Source organism: Ischnura elegans, chromosome 5 (assembly GCF_921293095.1).
Source record: "Ischnura elegans chromosome 5, ioIscEleg1.1, whole genome shotgun sequence".
NCBI lineage: Eukaryota > Metazoa > Arthropoda > Insecta > Odonata > Coenagrionidae > Ischnura > Ischnura elegans.
In genome coordinates, this window is record NC_060250.1 from 27,034,730 (window position 1) to 27,052,643 (window position 17,914).

The following is a 17,914-nucleotide window of genomic DNA, read 5'->3' on the forward strand; positions in this document are numbered from 1 at the left end:
TATCCACTTTTAGTGTGAACTTTTTTATGTTGGTCAGCCACTTAAGGATTGAAATTGAATTAGTTTTACTGAATGAGATCATCAGCTTCTCATAAAATTCATTTTTATATGTACCTGTAGCACCAGCATGTTTTATGTTGCAAGTAGTAGTGAAAAGTTTTCATAAGCCTTATCTGGTGTTGTGGGTTCAAGACCTGCTCAGCTCGGTTTTGGTGAGCTTAAATTGACATCACCCACTTAGGCAGTGAGAGATAAGCCATCATCCATTTTGGATCACAACATTACTTGCATAACCAACTCTGTTTATGGAGAGTAAAGCATTTTAATAGCAAATTGGGTTCCTCCAAAGCTATAAATTCATTATAAATATTACTTTTCAAGCTGTTATCGAAATAAAGTTAAGTGTAAGGAAGGTAAATAATGCCTTACCACATGACAAGTTTTTGTCATAAACACTAGCCTGGCTAAGTTTGTATGTCATAATCACCCATAATCAAATGGATAAACTGATGGTGTATTGGGTTAGGATCTTTATGTTTGATGCCTCTCATTTGATTTCTAACACTTGCAGAGGATAAAACAATGCACCAGGGAAATAATATTTTTTTATTGAAGGGAGGCTGTTCTGATAAATTCAAGGTCTTGCGTTAAAGTTAAATAACTGTTTCTAATGGAAAAGCCTATGAACTGGCAACATTTCATAACAGTTGAAAGCTCTATTTAATCCATTTTTGAAAGATCAATTGAGCCTGTTTCCAAATTAAAAATGGTTATTTTTATCATGGACTTGATCAAATGTCACAATTTTTAAAATCTTCAGTGTAACCATGTAAAATGTTGCAAAACTGTAAAGTATCAATTTTTCATTTGTTGCATGCAGCAATAAATATAATAATTTTGAAAGACCTGAGAAGGCTAGATTGAGTAGCGTAATCAACTTCAATGGAATGACCCCTGACAGAAGGATATGGAAACAAATAGGTATTTGTCTATGAAAAGCTGTTAATTTTGACTTTTAAAAACTTACAGTACAATCAGTTAAAACAATGATGTTGAATGGGTTAGGAACTTTAAATACATTGTGGATCAATTTCTTGTACACAATGGACTCATGCAGCAAATCAGCTCATCTTGGAATTGAAATGACCTGGTTCTGAAAGACCACTCATCCATACTGCATGAGAAAATCTGTAAGTTTTTCATAAGTTACACTTACACATCCATACTTGGTCAACTTGGAGTAAATGTTCAGTTTTCATTCGTTCTCAGTAGCCAATCATGGCACTAGTCTGTAAGAAGCACTTTCGGTATTGTTTGTCAGAATTATCCTAATGACTGGTAACAGGCGAATAAATAGCTACTACAAAAATACTTTTGTCACACTATAAAATCTTCACATCCTACTGTGATATAGTTTCAACACAGGGAATGCAAATTATAAATTTGCAGCCAACTTTACCCTTGAATAATTGCTCCAGGGTAAGAAATCCATGAGCAGTAGGCATGTCTGCCTCAAGTCCGAAGTCACTAGCACAGTGTTTCTTTGTCTTCAACAATTTTCTCATTCGACTTAGTGCCAGTAATGATGTTCTTTTGGTTTCCATTCTGGCTATGATTGATGTCCCCTTCCCATGTTAATGAGTGTGGTGGACTGCTTCCAAATGGCCCAGCTTCGGAGGTGGTGGTGGACACAGGGCGGCCAGACGATGTCACCCCACCACCCATGCCCCCTCGGCAAAATTGGCCCACAGCTCCACTCTCGTCATAGTCATCATCATCGTCATGGGCCACACCATTGCCTAACTCCCTCCTCCTAAGTCCACCATTGCCTCCCACCTTGCGGAAACACCACATTCGTCTGAGCGCAGCCCAAACTTGGGGCTGGCATCCGACAACCACAAAGATGAACACACCCTGGAAAGCATTGATAAGGTCCGTGATGTACCAAGCGTGTGATGGACCACCAACTGCCCATGATATAACATCCGCTACCCATGTAACACCCATCACCACCACTAGCTTCAAGCATACACGACCAAGGGTTGCCCTGAAATAGGTGTAATTGGTTTAGTAAGATCGGATTGTAATTATAGTAGCCTTTAAAATCTTGTGATACCTTTTATGCTAAAAGTCACTTTTAGTTAGTAATACATAAGTATTTATTCATGAGGGAGGTTTTATTGATGTGTTTTTCATGCAATGTCATTTTATAAGAATTTTATCATACTGATTCTTGAAATGGAAATAGGGTATGAAAAATTTCTAAATAGGAAGTGTAATAGTAATAAGAATATTTTATCTTTAAAAAAAATGCAGGATAGTAAAACAATACGGCATCATGTATTACCTGTCTGCTCCATCTGCATGGGGACTAGATTTAGCCACCTCTCTTCTCCATAGACCACATGTGAGTTCTCTGGCTGTTGCCAAGAATAAAATTAAGTTGATGAGTAGGAGTACTCCTACTGGACCATGGAAATATGCAAATATTTCCATATCTCCTGCAAAAAAATATCAAAGATTTGTTAATGCCTCTGTAATGAGAACAAGGTTGCCTATTTCATTGAAGGCTCCTGTTTCATAAAAACTTACCCTCAATTACGCTGATCAAAAAGCATTATAACTAAGGCATTAAATGTTTAGATTCTATTATTCCCCATAGCAATGCAATGAAATATATACTATTGAAGGATCTTAAAAGGTTTTGGAATGAGTTCTTCATGGTAGATGAAGTAAATTTTACGTACAACATTCCTCTATAGCACCACTTTCTCCCTTTGATCTTTCAGTATCTTAACTCCTTGTTTATTTTTCCTAGCCTGTCATCTATCAATAGCTATTTTTTAACGTATATGTGAGACACCACCATCGGACACAATTTGTGCATGTACAGTCTCAATACTAGGAAATGATTATCATTAAACTAGTACATATATCTGTTAAGAAAGCATGTATGTAATATGTTACAGTATTCTCAATTATTTGAGCCCAGCATGTTTTGAAGCATTCAAATTCACTAATAACCATGTAAACTTGATAATGAGTTCACTTGATGGTGTAGGAAAATAGTCTCCTATGACAATTTACCAACTAAATCCAACAGAGAAGATGTCTAATGGATGTCGCCTTGTTAATGAAGTTTGGCAGTATGGCCTCTACATACTGGAAATTCGAAGCTCAACAACAAAATTTTTAGCTTATATGTGCTATGTAATTTATGGTTTTCTAATGGGTGGGAATTGACATAAAATAACCAGCACAGGCAGCGTGTATTGATACTACCAAGGTCTTAACTGAAGCCAATTTCTGGTTGCTTGCCTGCTGCCAGGTAAATGATGAACTATGTGATGGCTGCTAGATCTCCCCTCAGTAGGAGGTAGTAATTAAATTGCCACAAGAGATTTGTCCAAAGTCATCGAGTGGACTCAAAATCATTGGAGCTTTAACGACCCTTCGAAACACTTTCGATCCACAAAACGTGGATGCAGTAGTCCATTAAAATCCTCTCCCCTTCAAGCAGTGCAGGCATTGAAAAAAATTTTTGGTAGTTTTAATTTTTCAGCACAAAGTAGTGGTGGACAGTCCATACACCTATTTGAGGAAACATTTCTGCCACAAGTACTGTTTCTCTGCTTTGGGGGGTTTAGCAGGGAGGGCCTATCCCAAAATCTTTTCCCTAGTAGCAACTGCCTGCTATACATCCACTCAGAAGACTACTAGCTCATGGTCACTTCTTTGTTTTTCTCTCAACTAGTAGAAGTTTTGGAGAAGTTATTGAGATTAGGATCTGACATCCAAAATTTCCTCAAAATCAGATCTGTAATATTAATCCATGACAGCCGGAGCACTAAAGTTAAAAATTTAGTGAAAAATCAGATGGATTTCAGGCAAGGAAAGGATCTGCAGAGATTTAGCCTGACTAACTACAGCCATTTTGGTAACAACCAACACACTATGAATTTCAGCACTATGCAAAAAAGATTTTAGCTTATATGTTTTATGTAATTTATGGTTTTCTAATGGGTGGGAATTGACAAAATTACCAGCACAGGCAGCGTGTATTGATACTATCAAGGTCTTAACTGAAGCCAATTTCTGGTTGCTTGCCTGCTGCCAGGTAAATGATAAAAAGATAAGGAAATTGTAAAATAGGGGTAAACTAAAAAATATATACTATTCACAGGACCTCAGAAAATAGGGGAAAACATTGAATCTAGAAATCGAAAAGCTTTCTGCTGTGTACATGGGTAAGGCATTCTATTATTTTCATCGATGAAATACTACTGAAAGTTAGTATACTCACCATAAAACCAACACCTTCGATCCCCAAAACGTGGACGCAGTGGTCCACTAAGGTCTCCTGCTGCTGCCAGGTCTAGAGTCAAGCCTATCCCAGCAATTAGTAGAGGTGCACCCCAAGCATACAGGGAATACCCTCTAAATCGGCACAGTTCTTGTCCCTTATCCAGACTGGCTGGTCGTAAGTCTCTGGTAAGACATATGCAAATTGAAAGAGTTACATAATTAGCATTTTAGCTTATCCTCCTCCTTAATAGCACCAAGAAGGCATAATTCTTTTACTATGCAAGGAAAATACAGGATGATATTGTGCCCTTTAAATAAATTCTGGGCAGAGTACATAGTCATTTGTGAGTGAAAAAGTTTTTAGCCTGGCCCAAGATTAGGAGCACGTAAATTGTCATCAACTCATTGAGGCCAAATTTTGTCCTTAGGCACGGCCACAAAAATATATTAGGCATAAACACTCATGCACATTCATTCTTATAGGGATTTACTTGTACATGTATTTTGATTATGAATTAGTGAGATTTTGGAAAAATGTGGAATTAATGCTCACTAAAACCTAAGAGTAAGTAAAAAAATGAATGATATATATTTTGTGCCAAACCCCATCCTTGAAGAGGCTCGCAAAGGCCTGTAAAGAACTTCAATTGGTGTTCTTGCAGGTGGAGAAAGAGTCCCAAGCGAGTGCATTTGTTCAAGATTCAAAATACTCCTTACAGGCACTGTTTCTAATATATATGTACATAGTAACAGAAGGAGTGACCATTACTAGGAGAATTTTTCTATCAATTCTTGCCTTTTTCCTGACATTGCATACCATAGACACATTCCCTGTTAGGCCTCAGGAGTTACCATGTATGTATTAGGTATCTGCCAAGAATTTTCAGCAGAGTAATGAGATGCCATACAGTGTCTCACTAAAAAACATTAGAAGTCATGTGAGTGCCAAGTGGAGGTGCATGGCAAGGAACATGTGAGTCACGTATTTCCAGTTTTACTCTAAGGTTGGGTATAAATACCTATGGCATTTTCTTTGCTCACCTGAATGTCCACCAGATGTTGAAGCACATAGTGTTCAGCCAAAAGAAAGCAGCAAGAGAGAAGTAATGCATGAATACCCCTGAAGTGGATGAAATAGAATGTAAAATTATTCATCAGTCTATAACTATAATGGTAAAATCTTAATAATTGAGAAATCAACAGACAAAATCATTGATTTTACACTTGGGTCTTAAAAAAGGTAAACTTGACAATTTCATACAATTCCTACGCAGAGAAAAAATATATAGTTGTGGCATACTTAAGGATGTGTTTATACATAATATGCCATCCGTTTGAGGAAGTTAAGAACCCTACCTTACCTCTTGTGTGAAATTATTTTTATTCAGTTCTTTTGTTTTTTCACTAAAATTTGCAATTCATACAGAAAATAAGAGAATAATTTTAAATAGTACGACCCAGGTTTCTGCATATCATGCTATCATCAGGAAATGATGATATGCAGAAATTCGGGTCGTACTATTTAAAATAAAGTGTGGAATTGAACGAAGTATTTTTATTTTATGATGAAGCAGTTTCAAACAAGATTTCATTGATGGAACAGAGTCAGTGGCGCCGACTCCATGGGGCCTGAGGGGGCCTCAAAAACTTGTTATGGGTGTGAAGAAAAAATGTGTCAGGCTTGTCGATTTTCCCCGAAGTGTCTATATATTGAGATTCGAGTTATAGGGTTCTAATGTTGATCATATGCCTCTCCAAAATGCTTAAAAAACTTATAACTCACTACTTAAAAAATTTCCCGGGCAAGATCCCGGTTTGGGCCCCCCAATATTTTTTGTAAGTCGGCACCCCTGAACAGAGTATTGAGAACTGGGAACTGATGGGGGAAAACCAGATCGGTACCGTGAACTGGAAAAATTTAAGAACCAACTCATCCTTAATACAAATGAATTAAAAAATCATTTATTTTAGAAGTTACATCTTTTGTCTTGCCTTTTACTTGTGTTGTCTCAGGTTTTTATGGTTAAAACTTGTATTTCATACAGGAATGTTTGGATTTTCAACCCTTCCCTTGGACCCCCTCTAAATCGATCACTTGTGCCACACTGTAGACATCAACATGTCTGTTCTGACTTATGGACTTCCTGACTGTACATGAAAAATTTTTCCGGGGGTGTGTTAAAATTCCTTGATCCAGCCCCGGCTTATTTGCATCCTTGAATGTCTGATGCCTTAGCTCTAATTTAATTGGCAAGGCAAGTAGTGACCAATACAAGTTGATTCTCCTGAGAAAGCCCCTCTGTTAGCTCTGAAGAAAGAGAATTCTGCACTCCTTAAAAAGCAGTTTACCCTAATGTCTGCTTGGGAACCCATTTCTACACTCATTTGAAAGACATATTTAAATGCAAACTGGCTTTCCTGAATTGTATGCATTCAGCCATTAACGCCGTTGGCAATCCGTACAATAACCACATTAATCCAAGTAACGTTGTATGGATATCTGTAAAGTATCTAAAGGATCCACCAAACAACGTTGCAGCTATATCAAACAGTGGGAGTAGAGGTTCATATTACAGCATCTCTTACATATCTTTACAACATCTAATGAGTTGATAATGGGTGAACTTATTATGGTTTTTGGTAATCCCTGAACACAAGGGCGTACCCAGGATCATAACTGGGGGGAGGGGGGGCAAGCCATGGTCTAGGGGGGACGAAACCCACGGGATTTATGAGATTATTTCCTTGAAAAAATAGTTTTATTTTAGTTACATATCTTATACTAATATATATCATTTTTTGTGGGTTTAAAGAAAATTTGTTGAATACTTTCATTTCAATTCAGTACTGATTTTGCTTAAAGACTTTTGCGATTTTTGCATCTGGGGGGGTAGCTGCTCCCCTCCCCCTCGCTGGGTACGCCCATGCCTGGACATGCAAACAAGACATCAGTGCCCTTCAATTCTATACAAAAAATATGCTATGTATAGATACTGTTTAGAACAACAATTTTTAATGTCACGGATTTTACAACTTGGACATCTATGTAATGTTGTCAAAATATCCATGGTGTAATAATGTGTTTTGAATATATCAACCTATTTAGATATCCAATGGATATCATCTGCTGCTTGGGAAATATTGATTAATAGACAAGGTGTTTGGTAGGGGCGGTCTGGCTTGTCGAGAATTGCAGAGGGCCCCGAGCTTAGGGAGTCCCCACAAGGCTCCCCTATGTATGTATTGTGAAGCAAATATGTTATGAAGAAGGATTTGGTTCTTTCCCGGCGAATGCTGTTGATGAAATCTTCTCGGGAAATCAGCCGGGTGATGATGGCCATTGCTGCCCCGCAAGGCAGCAATGGCCATCATCACCCGGCTGATTTCCCGAGAAGATTTCATCAACATATATGTTATGTGTAATAAAAAAGACTTGGGTAACTTCCAATATTTTTTATATTATAAAATTCTACGTTTTTATTAGTTACTTTATTTAGAACATACTCAGAATAAAGATATTTTAAAAAATTAAATAAAGGTGTTAGAAGATAAAAGAGAATCTAGTGGTGAAATCAATCGATTCGGCTTTTACTTTGTGAAAATCCATGTTGAAATGAAAATACACAACCCTGGTAACTTTTCAGTACCAATAAAATTTTTTTAGAACCTAATGGATTTTTGAAATGATTATCTTCGAGGTTTCATTCCAGTTTCAAGGAAAGAATTCACTGAATAGATCAGAACCAAAATGAATTATTAAATTTCGTACTCAACGAAATTCTCACTTTTTATAATATTTTTTCTTCAGCAATTATCATTTTATATTTAATTTTACCTAGTTTTCTTTCTAATGTTCGGCATCTACATTCTCGCCTGCTAGTGAGCGACTTACCGAGGGCGATGCACGGGCCGCGCTTCACTGAGGTCCCTGCAATCTGCGTGGCCGCCAGCAGTATGTATGCGACGAGCAGGCTGGCCACATGGCCCGTCTGGCATCGCCAGTGCAGCGCGTGGTGCGTCTTGGGGAGCAGGCATCCGGCGGCGAGCGTGGCGGCCAGGAAGATGACCGAGATGATGAGGGCGATGGGGTAGAGCTTGTAGCGCAGGTCTCTCTGATCCAACACCACGGGGTCTGGCGGGGACGGGATGGCGCTGGAGCAGGCCAAGATTCTGGGTGCGGAGGGCACAGCACCCTTGCTCCCGTTCACTATGTGCTCGACGCAAAACTTCTCGGCGGGGATGACGCCGGACGAGGTGTTGAGAGAGCCGTCTTCCGGGGAAACCTTGATGTCCTCGTTCTCGGCTTGCTGCATGAGGACGTAGTCGTCGCCGCCGCAGCTGGGGAAGCCGGCGAGGGTCTTGATGGGGGGCGGCGCGGACCAGGTGCTCGTCGCCTGCGAGGTGGCCACCACGCACGCCCGAGTAGTCTCGTCGAACGCCGCGCCGTCGCCGCAGCACTTCCTCACCACCGCCATTGAAACAGAGGACGACGCCGGCGGAGTGTCTGCGAAAATTATGGCAACTTTTTATTCACCCACACAGTGATACAACCAGAAGGTTGAGTTGGATAGGTGAGGATAACGAATGAAATGGTAAAAGTGCTCACTTGGTGGAATTCCATTTATTATAACAGCAACTTTACAATCCACTATGATCAAAGAAAAAACTTGCACAATCCGGATTTCAGCGCTGGAGTATCATCATCAGGTGCTACATTTGAAATATGGGCAACATCATGTGCTATATTTCAAATATAGCACCTGAAAATTTGGATTGTAAAAGTTACTGCTATATATAATAAGGTGAGGATAAATCTTAACTCAGACCTATGGTGCCTCTCTTCTCAATCTGATGGCGGTTCCTTCCTCAAAAGCAACATTTCTCTCACAACTTACTCATAGAATGCATTTACCCCCAATTTGTTTTCCTCAAAATTATTTTTATACGCCGTAACTTGCGCCATACCTTGCGCATGTTATGGCGTACGCGAGGCGGCCCTTTGAACGGCCCTGGCTCAGACTACAGTCCGGCCGCCGACAGTTGTCCGATGGCATTTAGAAGGGTCTAAATCGGGGTAGGGGGCAAGGTTGCCAGGTAAGAAAGGGAAACGCCCACCTCACATGTAAACAAAAGGGTTCCGTGAAGAAAGCAGCCGGAAGGGACGACGAGCGCGAAGGACCCAAAGGGCGAATTACCTGCTTTGGTGATTCGAAGAAAGGGCTTGTTTTGGTGGCTTAGGCTTGTTTCAGTACTGCATATGAATGTGACAACGTTTTATGACTAGGCGAGGGTTTGCGGTGCGTTTAGGGGACAGCGATTGGCTGCAAACCGTGCTGGGCCCTCCTTTTGAACTTCGATCGGACAACTCTCGCCGGCTGGACAGTAAGCCACAGGTATGTGGAATACAAGGTAAGGAAATTAAGGGTAGGATAGACAGTTCTTTCCCATGTGCCACCTCACATTTCGAAGGTTAAATATTTTTTAATTCTTAGAGCAAAAAAATCACTTCATCAGAAATCATCGTGAATAAAAACAGAGGTGGAGCTTTAGGGCCCATATAACTTCTACAATGGAGAAAAAGAATTACGTCCGGATAAAAATGATTAGGTACACCTCTCCTGTGTATTTTTTTTAACCAAAATCTTGAGCAGCGTCAAATCTAGTCGGTTATAATATTTCGATTGTAGCTGCGTAATGAACTTACCATACTGGCTTTCGCGCCCGTATAGAGCGCGTTATTTGCGAGATGTAGTGGAATGATGGAGTATTTCTTACCTGTTGTATGTAACGATTCGAGTTTCTGGTTTAACTTTTTGTTTTCATTAATATGTATCTGTGGTTAGTCGGCTCGTTACCCTCGGGATATAAGACGTTTTCAAACTGCAGGTTGAAAAAGGGATTTACAGGTAGCGTATCGGACTTGCTTCGAATTAGGTGCCAAATTGAGATTTCTAAGGGAGACTAATCTTTGCATAATTAAATTAATTTTTCTTTTCTATCCTTTAAGTCCTTTTCCAGGGAGAATTCTGTCGTGTTGACAGAGGGTGAAGCTCATTTTTAAAATGCTAAAATATATTATCAGAAAGCACATTTTCCTTTTCATCTGGAAGAGGAATGTCAATAATTATATTAAAAGACACTTTGTTTCTTCCACAAGTTTATAAAAATGTCTAATTATTACCGGTTTCGGCTATTACACTATTGTCAAATACGAATTTGATAATGGTGTAATAGCCGAAACCGGTAATAAAATGGAAATTTTTATAAACTTGTGGAAGAAACAAAGTGTCTTTCATCATTAATATGGAGCCCTTCCACCACGTGCGACCTTCAAGTTTCGATTTAAAGAGGAATGTCCCTATATTCCTCTCCCTGGTCGGAAAATCGCCACTGACGGATGATATCTTTCTGGTTTTATTGCTTAAAAAACAATAAAGTCAAATATCATTATATCCGAAAAAATACTTTCGCGGGATATTGTTTAATTCCACTGTCATAAGTTTTTCATTACATGCGATCTATTGTGTCAGAGGAATCTACAGTAGAAACAAAGTGTAGTTTCTCGAGATCATTTTCTTCGCGTTCAAATCTCAGTACTATAGCTCTTGAGGAACCCATTAAAATATTGATTATTGTTAGAAACTAAGCGTGAATACCAGTGAGGGACTTAATTATTTTAATGTTTAAGCAATGGTTCATCGACGCAACCGTAGCATTAGACCACTAGGGTTTTGGATGGCCATGGAATCAAAACAGCAAATATCTTAGCTGTATAAATGCTGTCAAAAATGAGAGGTTTCACCAAAAGAACGTATGCCAAATAACTCTAACATATTTAAATAAGTGACAAGTTGTGATTATTACGGCCTTCTATCATTTTTATCATATCTTCTATCACGGGGATATTTCATTAATCCTCACACTATTCTATAAGCAATATTAATCCAACTAAGTAAAATATATTTAACTTAAAAATTTCATTGAGCTCTGGGGGGTTTCCCCCAAAACCTCCCCCTCGCTGCCCCACGGGAAGGAAGATGGGAATTCCTAGTGTAAGACGGTTAATCCTTTATATTTACTCTATTTAATAATTGTGAATGTATGATAATTTCTTCATTCCCGACTCTCCCCTTAACATTTGTATGCACTTAACCCATGTAAGTCGGAACGGATTCTCTTTTCTGATCTCACTCACGCTTAGGAATACAACAAGATTACTAAACATTTTGCTGTTCTAACATATTTTTACAGTTCTAATTTTGATCGCATAACTCTTCCAAAAAGCTTTTAAAAACTTTGAAACTCATTATTTATAAAACTCCCAGGGCAAGACCCCCGGTATGGGCCCCCAAGTATTTTTTATAAGTCGTCACCCCCGTTAATTAGTTCGGATAGACTCTCGAGAAGGATGCTTCACACAGTACAAGTGCCCTAATTTCAATGTTCAGCTGAGGGCTTTTTCCCCTCTCTCTATTAGCGACCTGAGGAGATGTTAGGGATTCGACCTTGAACCTTGTGGTGCAACATTCTTGAGAACTCGCTAATATCCCCCACTGACTGCGCTTCGCGAGGCATATGTGCACACTTTTCGAGCGCGAGAATGCCATGTCGTGTAAATCAAATACCGTGCGAGCCTCCAGCAGGGCGTGGTGCGGAGTTAAATTACAGGAGGATAAACGTCTCGCTGTTTGGGACTGCAGGCACGTCGACCGACTCGACATTCTCCCAGCCGACAGCGGTTTGCTCAAGGTCCGTCCCGTGGAAGTTAGTTTCTTGCTGCCACTTCGCTCGCTTTAAATCAGTTTCAGAAAATATGCTTTCTACCGTTAGCGACTTTAAGTAAACAGTGTGTTTGTAATGGGTCACGTACTTAAGCCCTTTTGCTGACATCTCTACTTCTTGATTCTAGTTGTGATCAACGAGATATCACAGTGACATACGACAAGAAGAACTCGCAATGTTTTTCTTTGTTCGCATTATTTAACATTTGCGTTTTGTTACGTTTGCGCTAAAATCCATCACAGCTTTGTGGCGCTCGTGAATGCCATTTCTCTGAGAGTAAGAGGTGTTTTCATCTACGCGAAGGCTTTCTCCATTTCCCTAGAGGCACTACTAAAGTCAGCAGGCAGTTCTCCTATTTTGACGGCGTCAAAAGGGAATATGATCCGGCGGTACTAAGGTAATGCTGGGCGATGAATCGGCATAGAAACAGGGAGATGGAGAATAATGGTGATACAAACTTGGGTCCATAGATGTTTTTCTTTCTGTGTCCATCGTTTTTATACCATGATGAAATATTACCACTAGATTATGTGAAAGACATCGTAACACATTCCTACATGCCTTTTGTGGTTCATTTAAAAAAGAATTTGGAATGTTGAATAAAAATATTCTCTGCAAGAATTCGGGCAATCACTGGCTTTCAACGTTGGAAGAATAGGTATTTTTTAACGATGTTTAGAAATGTATACCTGTTTTGAAACCGCCTACATGCACTAGATCAATAGGGGCAACTCAGCTAGTGCAAAAAACTATGCTATCTGAATTTCCTCTGAAAGGGATCAAAATTGACTCATTTCCTGAGAGTTAGCAAACCCCAATGGGTAAAAACGACCAGGGTTCAATGCTTACAATTTTGCCCAATAATTACTTTACTATCGATTTTGTAACAATCTTATTAATTTTATTGATAACATACAATTCCCCTCCACTCGATATTTTGTCAGTCGGGATTTTTGCAGATGTAAACAAGGTCTAAAAGTCTGGTAACGTAAGATTTTTTCGTTTTCGGACATGGAATGTCTAGAACTATAAGCCAAATAGAGGTTGATTGCTTCTCAGGAAGGCAATCTTTGAATATTTAAATAATTTTGAATTTCTTCTCCTAAAGCCTTCTACTTGGGAGGTGTCTGGCACGTCAGCATAAGATGATGCTGTTACGAATTATTAGTCTCATTAAAACTTTTCCTGGAGATTTGTGGGTAGAATTTTTCTCAACTTCGGTGAATTCATTAATATTTTATACACCGTGACTTTGTTATTATTAATGCCAGTGCCCTTCTCCTCAGTGGCGCGATTTCAGTTTTGAACGTGGGACTGCAAGGACTGTCCTCCTTCCGCGAAAAATTATTGTGTTTATCTCCTCAAGTGGAATACTAACCCCCTCTAATTGCCCAATTATTTTCCATATAAATCACTCGATAACAACATTTTGGGATGACAAGATACGGTGCAAAAAACAATGATATATCGACCGGTCCCTCCGAAATACATCGCTGCTTCTCAAGCCAGTGATCCAATGAGAGTGAAAAAATCAATGGCCGTTGGTACAGTGAAACCTGTGTTGAGTAACTGCCGATGGTTTCACTGAAAACTAGTCGTTATAAGGAGTGGAGAGATTTGGATAGGATGTTTCTTTAAATACATGTGATTGTTAAGGACTAGGTGGCTGGATTGAAAAGAGTGGGGAAAGTAATGAGTTTACCAATCACTTAACCCTTTATAACCCAATGTTGCTTCTAAGCAACATCAAAAATTTTTAAACTTTAAGCTCTACTTAGGAGTTATCTAAACTACATATCATTTTGTAGTGCAAATTTTAATGACCAAATATTTAGCTGCCGGGATAATTATCATTGAGTGCAAAATTTTCAAGTTTCCAAAATGAAAAATCTTGAAATGTGATTTCTTCCAGAATCAGCTTTGGGTTGGAAATGGTTAAAATAGTAAAGAGAAAGTTTTAATATTTTGAACGATCTATGGCAATGTTATGACAGCGTTTACATTCGCAGAAAAGAGATAAATTTCCTTCGAAGTTGCTGTCTCAGGTCGGAGTAAGAGGTGGTCTTTTTAATAGGCAAATTAAATTCTATGAACCTGCCGGCATTGCAGTCGGTTTCGTTATGAACTGATCTCTGAGAGGGGTGGTCGCTTAGCAGGTGTGATTGCGTAGACAGGTTTCCCTGCAGTAAAACATTTACCTTCATCCTCGGCATCTTTGCTCATCGCGATATCCTCGGCCGTGCACACGAGCGCTGCCAGCTCCATGTCGGCAGACTGCGACGGCTCCCGGGCCGCGTCTAGACAGAAGTTGTCCGGGTGCAGCAGTCCGTCGGACGAGACGGGCAACACGAGGGAGCCGTTGCTGAAAAGCACGAAGGAGGGCGCGGATGGGTCGGCCCGGTGCAGCGTGGGTCGGCGGCAGGACGAGGGCCTCTTCGGTGCGGCTATCAACCACTCGGCCGGCACCGACACTAGGAAATTGCGCTTGGAGGGCGAGAACACGACCGGCGTCCACGACGCCTCCTTCTCTCGCGGTGCCGACACCGGCCGACAGGCGAGCGTCGACGGGACCAGGATCTCTCCGTGGGCGCAGCACTTGTTGACGGTGGTGGCTACCGCCGACGCCGCGACACCCAACACCAGAAGGAGCGATAGGATATTGGGCATCCTTGCGAACATGTTTGCAAACATTGAGAAAAACTCTCTTTGTTTCGGTACTTAGAGACACTGAAAGCTGCACTACTGGTGGATGTTCGCTCCTCACTGTAGAAGCAGTGTTAAAATCCTTCTAGACATGTTTGCAAACATTCGGAAGGTCGGTCAAGACCTCACTACGGAAGGGTGTTCGGTCCTTGCGGGAGAAGTCTGATCATAACAACTCCCCCTGTCCATCACCACAGCAGCAAATGAACATGGGAGATGAATGCTGAGGGCTAGATCACGCATGGGTGGCACCCACCCCTAGGGGGTTGTCTGTTAGGGGTGGGGGTGATGGTGTCCCCTATTCGTGTCGCGGTCTCCCCTCCCCCTTGACAGCTAGGGGAAAAAAATAAACGTCGGCGTCGCGACACACGAAACCAACCGCGAAAAAGTATTCCTACCTCTTAAGAAGACGTCTCTCTTTCACACCGCGCACACAAACACAAAGGCTTCTTTTTTTAAACTCACGCCTCGCACTACAACTTCTTTCTTTTTAACTTTTAGATCTTTATTTCAATCCTCCTTCTCTTAGCACTCATTCAGCATCCTTGAAAGGCGTTCCTTATCCTTTCCTCCCCTTTCAGACACACGTAGCGCGGATGACAAGCGTCCTCCCCCCGTAGACCTCCCCCTTCTTTCACGCTGCACCAACAAACACACGCGGCGCGAGGAGCAATGAATGATCGCCGGGGACTGCACACCTCACCGGCATCTCCTCCAGGGGCCAGCCGCTCTCCTCAAAACGCACAGCTGCCCTCCTTCCGAGGTTGCCAGATTATTACGCCCTCTTCTCTGCTATTCAACTCCGAAAAAATAAGACACTCGCAGGCACAAACACGCACAAAACCTCCTCTCTTCAGTCCTGAGGCACTCCTTCCCCGTTCTCTCCGGACGCGGGAGCGAAAAAAACCTTATTGTTACCGGAGGGGAAGGAAGAGGGATGACGGGAGGCGGGGAAAAAATCGTACGATCATCGGAGGGCAATTGACGGGAGGACCTCCGAAAATTCCTCCTCTCCGTCCTTCCTTCCGTCCCGCGGAGAGCACGTTGAATCACGCGTGCGCCGTTCCTCCGTCCCCGTTGCTCACGGAACTCCCGCTTGAATCACGGCGTGCCGTGCAATATCCCCGGTAGGTGGAGTGGCCTCGGAGCGGGAGTCGAAGTAGGTACTCTCGGTGGTCATCCGCGACGCTCTCTTCAATCCGGTAAGGAACACCGAAGCCTCTCCGTGAGGCGAATTCATGCACATATATGCACACGCGATATCACGTCCAACCAGTCTCAGCGACCGGCACTTTCTGTCTACGAGGAGATCGCACGACTGCCCACGGACGAGGAAGAGGAAAAGACGGAGGGGAAGCTTTGAGGGGGGGAGGGCGTGCGTTCTCCCTTGCCCAGTCACCCGCTCTCCGTCGAACCACGCCGCCTAGCAGAACCTTCGGCATTCCTCCGAGCCCACCCCTCCCTCCCTGCCATCGCCAACCTCTCCTCCTCATCCCCCCTTCTCCTCTCTCACCTTCCACTCCCAACAACAACCGTCCGAGTTCCTCTCCTCTTCGTCTCCTTCTTGTGTGTACTTTCCATCGCCCGGTGGTGGAGTCCGCTGCGAAGGTAATAAGAACGGGCAGGTGTTGTATGGACTTACCTGCGTCCACATTTAGGGCGACTACATCTTTGTCTGGGGCGAGACGTGGATGTGTTACTCAAGGTCTAAAGGTTTCATCGAGTTCCAAGGGCTGTCGCACTGGCAACAAAAAATATCTATAAAGTTTTAAACAAGTTTTCCACAAACACAAGAAAATAATATTAGTTTAACACATGTCAGTGGGCTATGATATTTTCAAGGATATATTTTCAATTTTTGATAAAGATAACAGCTGTAATTATTAATGATTTTATTAGAATTTTGTTTTTTTTGCCTTTTCCGAGCTGAAATATAAGTCCCTGAACGACCATGACTTGCTACCATCTCCCGCCTAATTTTATCCTGGGTACGCCCGAGAGCGGTTGTCTCCTGCAACATCGTTCTCTAAAATACTACCAGATATTCTAGGTTTTAATCTCCTGCTGACCCTATCACACCTTATTGGTCTAGTTATTTTTGATCATTCGTGACTCCCTCAATAACAATCGCCCGAGTTAATTTAAGTGAGGTAATTGTTTTAGGTAGTGTAGTTACATAATTCCTGTCATGCTTCTCTTTATACATAAAATAATATGCCAAATAGCACTTTTTTGCGTATTCTCCAGTGGTGGTGGTGGTTTTAACAAAAGATAAAATAGTCGAATAATATTTTTATCATTTTCTTGCCACAATTCATTCGTGTCCAAAACAAAAAAATTCTCTAATGAAATGTAAATAATAAATTTTATTAAAAAAACATGTACTTAGTAAGTAGTATTGGAGTAATGTTTCAATTCTAAAAAAAGTTAAGGAAAGTTCCTTCCGGCACTGCTAATTTTGCCATGACGTCACTGATGTTCTTAGCTCGGAATGTTACTTGCTTCTCCATTTACATTGTAGTCGTCAGGACATAGATTTTGTACTCTGGAGACAAAGTGAACTCCTGGAGCCTCATCCTAAGTCCTCCGTAAAAATTCTTATCATTCTTTAACTCCCGCTGCGAAATAATTTCAATAAATGCGGCAGTGCCGCATATATTGAAATTATTTCAGAAGTTTTTTACAGCTGTGAAACGCCTATTGCATATTGGTATTAACTAACTTACGGGCAAACATGTATGAATTTAACTATATAGTAGTATGTACTGTAGTATATATGTAGATGTACTGCAATACAAGAATAAGTACATGCAGAGAAACTATTCACATTTTTCATATGTAAGATGATCGGAAGAGAATAGCTGGTATCCAGAGGGCCGCCATTGGTACACTATAGTGTGTCACCTGGAGCCATAAATTGCATTCTAGTTCAAATATTAACCGCTCATGTCCCTCTTCTTATGCGCAACCTCCTCAAACCGATGGAAGAGTCAATTGCCAAGGTAAAGAGAGCAGGCAGGTGCTTGCGCGAATCCCTTCGTCAACAGTTTGGGGATGAGCAAAAAATTTCTTTGTCCGAGGCAAGATGGCTTTCCATGACCTTTTTCGAATTTATACCTGTGTT

At 41.1% G+C, this 17,914-nt stretch overlaps 1 protein-coding gene across 1 annotated transcript; it reads right to left on the bottom strand.

The window, feature by feature from the left end:
* Positions 1-982: 982 nt before the first annotated feature.
* On the bottom strand, positions 983-16,122 carry LOC124158628 (probable G-protein coupled receptor Mth-like 1). Its single transcript, XM_046533817.1, has 6 exons — positions 14,286-16,122; positions 8,198-8,809; positions 5,347-5,425; positions 4,304-4,488; positions 2,348-2,501; positions 983-2,047 (listed from the first exon to the last, which is right to left on the bottom strand). The coding sequence occupies exons 1-6, from the start codon at positions 14,776-14,778 to the stop codon at positions 1,528-1,530; spliced, it is 2,043 nt and encodes a 680-aa protein (XP_046389773.1). The 5' UTR covers positions 14,779-16,122; the 3' UTR covers positions 983-1,527.
* Positions 16,123-17,914: the final 1,792 nt, after the last annotated feature.

What these genes read in the sequence shown, in the direction of transcription:
- LOC124158628 (XM_046533817.1), bottom strand. Translation starts at nt 14,778, where the DNA reads ATGTTTGCAAACATGTTCGCAAGGATGCCCAATATCCTATCGCTCCTT. An exon ending in CAAAGATGCCGAGGATGAAG is followed by an intron (nt 8,810 to 14,285) that starts GTAAATGTTTTA and finishes TAATTTTCGCAG; the next exon opens with ACACTCCGCCGGCGTCGTCC. An exon ending in TCGAAGGTGTTGGTTTTATG is followed by an intron (nt 2,502 to 4,303) that starts GTGAGTATACTA and finishes ATTTTTTTGCAG; the next exon opens with GAGATATGGAAATATTTGCA.